At 62.0% G+C, this 663-nt stretch overlaps 1 protein-coding gene across 1 annotated transcript in view; it reads right to left on the bottom strand.

Annotated features, from left to right (window-relative positions):
- Positions 1–47: 47 nt before the first annotated feature.
- Positions 48–663, bottom strand: part of LOC104158859 (zinc finger protein 84-like) — a gene marked incomplete at its 5' end in the record, with an annotated part of 1340 nt that continues 724 nt past the window's right edge. The window contains 2 exon segments of the mRNA XM_009696618.1: positions 48–161; positions 163–652. Coding sequence (XP_009694920.1) covers positions 48–161; positions 163–652 — 604 coding nt within the window.

Genomic DNA, 663 nt, shown 5'->3' with positions numbered 1-663 from the left:
ACCCAGACGCGAAGTGCCAGGAGGTGCCGCCCGGCTCCCCCTTCCTCCTACTCGGCGTGCACCTTCGCGTGGGACATCAGGGCGCCCTTGGTCCTGTAGCAATTCCCGCATTCGGCACACCGGTAGGGAGTTTCTCCCGTGTGGGTCCTCTCGTGTTCCAGACATTTGGAGCTCATGGTGAAAGCAGACGGGACCCCGATACGGCCTCTCCCCCGTATGGATCCGCTGGTGGACGATGAGGTGGGAGGTGTTGGTGAAGCTCAACCCGCACTCGGGGCACCGGTGGGGTCGCTCGCCGGTGTGAAGCTTCGCGTGGAGTTTGAGGTTGAAACGCCGAGTGAAGCTCTTCCCGCATTCGGAGCACAGATGGGATTTCTCAACCTTGGATGAATTCCGACGGAAAAATTCCACCTTGACAGGAAGAACGGGATGCTCCTTGGGTTTCTCCGCTCGACGGAGCTGCTGGTGGGACGTGGGGTGGGAGACGGCGTCGAAGATTTTCCCGCGTTCGGGGCACTCGTGGGGTTGTTCCTGGTGGTTCGGGGTTTTCCTACAATCCGGGGTTTTCCGGCACTCGTCCGTCCGTTCTTCGGCACGGATCGGCTCCGCGGGTTCCTCCGCCACGTCTTCACGTGGACGCAACGGTTCCTGCCTCCCCCCAGG

The sequence above is a fragment of the Cariama cristata genome, unplaced genomic scaffold (genome assembly GCF_000690535.1).
Source record: "Cariama cristata isolate BGI_N322 unplaced genomic scaffold, ASM69053v1 scaffold32043, whole genome shotgun sequence".
NCBI classification, from domain to species: domain Eukaryota; kingdom Metazoa; phylum Chordata; class Aves; order Cariamiformes; family Cariamidae; genus Cariama; species Cariama cristata.
Note: the sequence above shows the minus strand (reverse complement) of the source record. Positions and strands in the feature narration are given on the sequence as shown.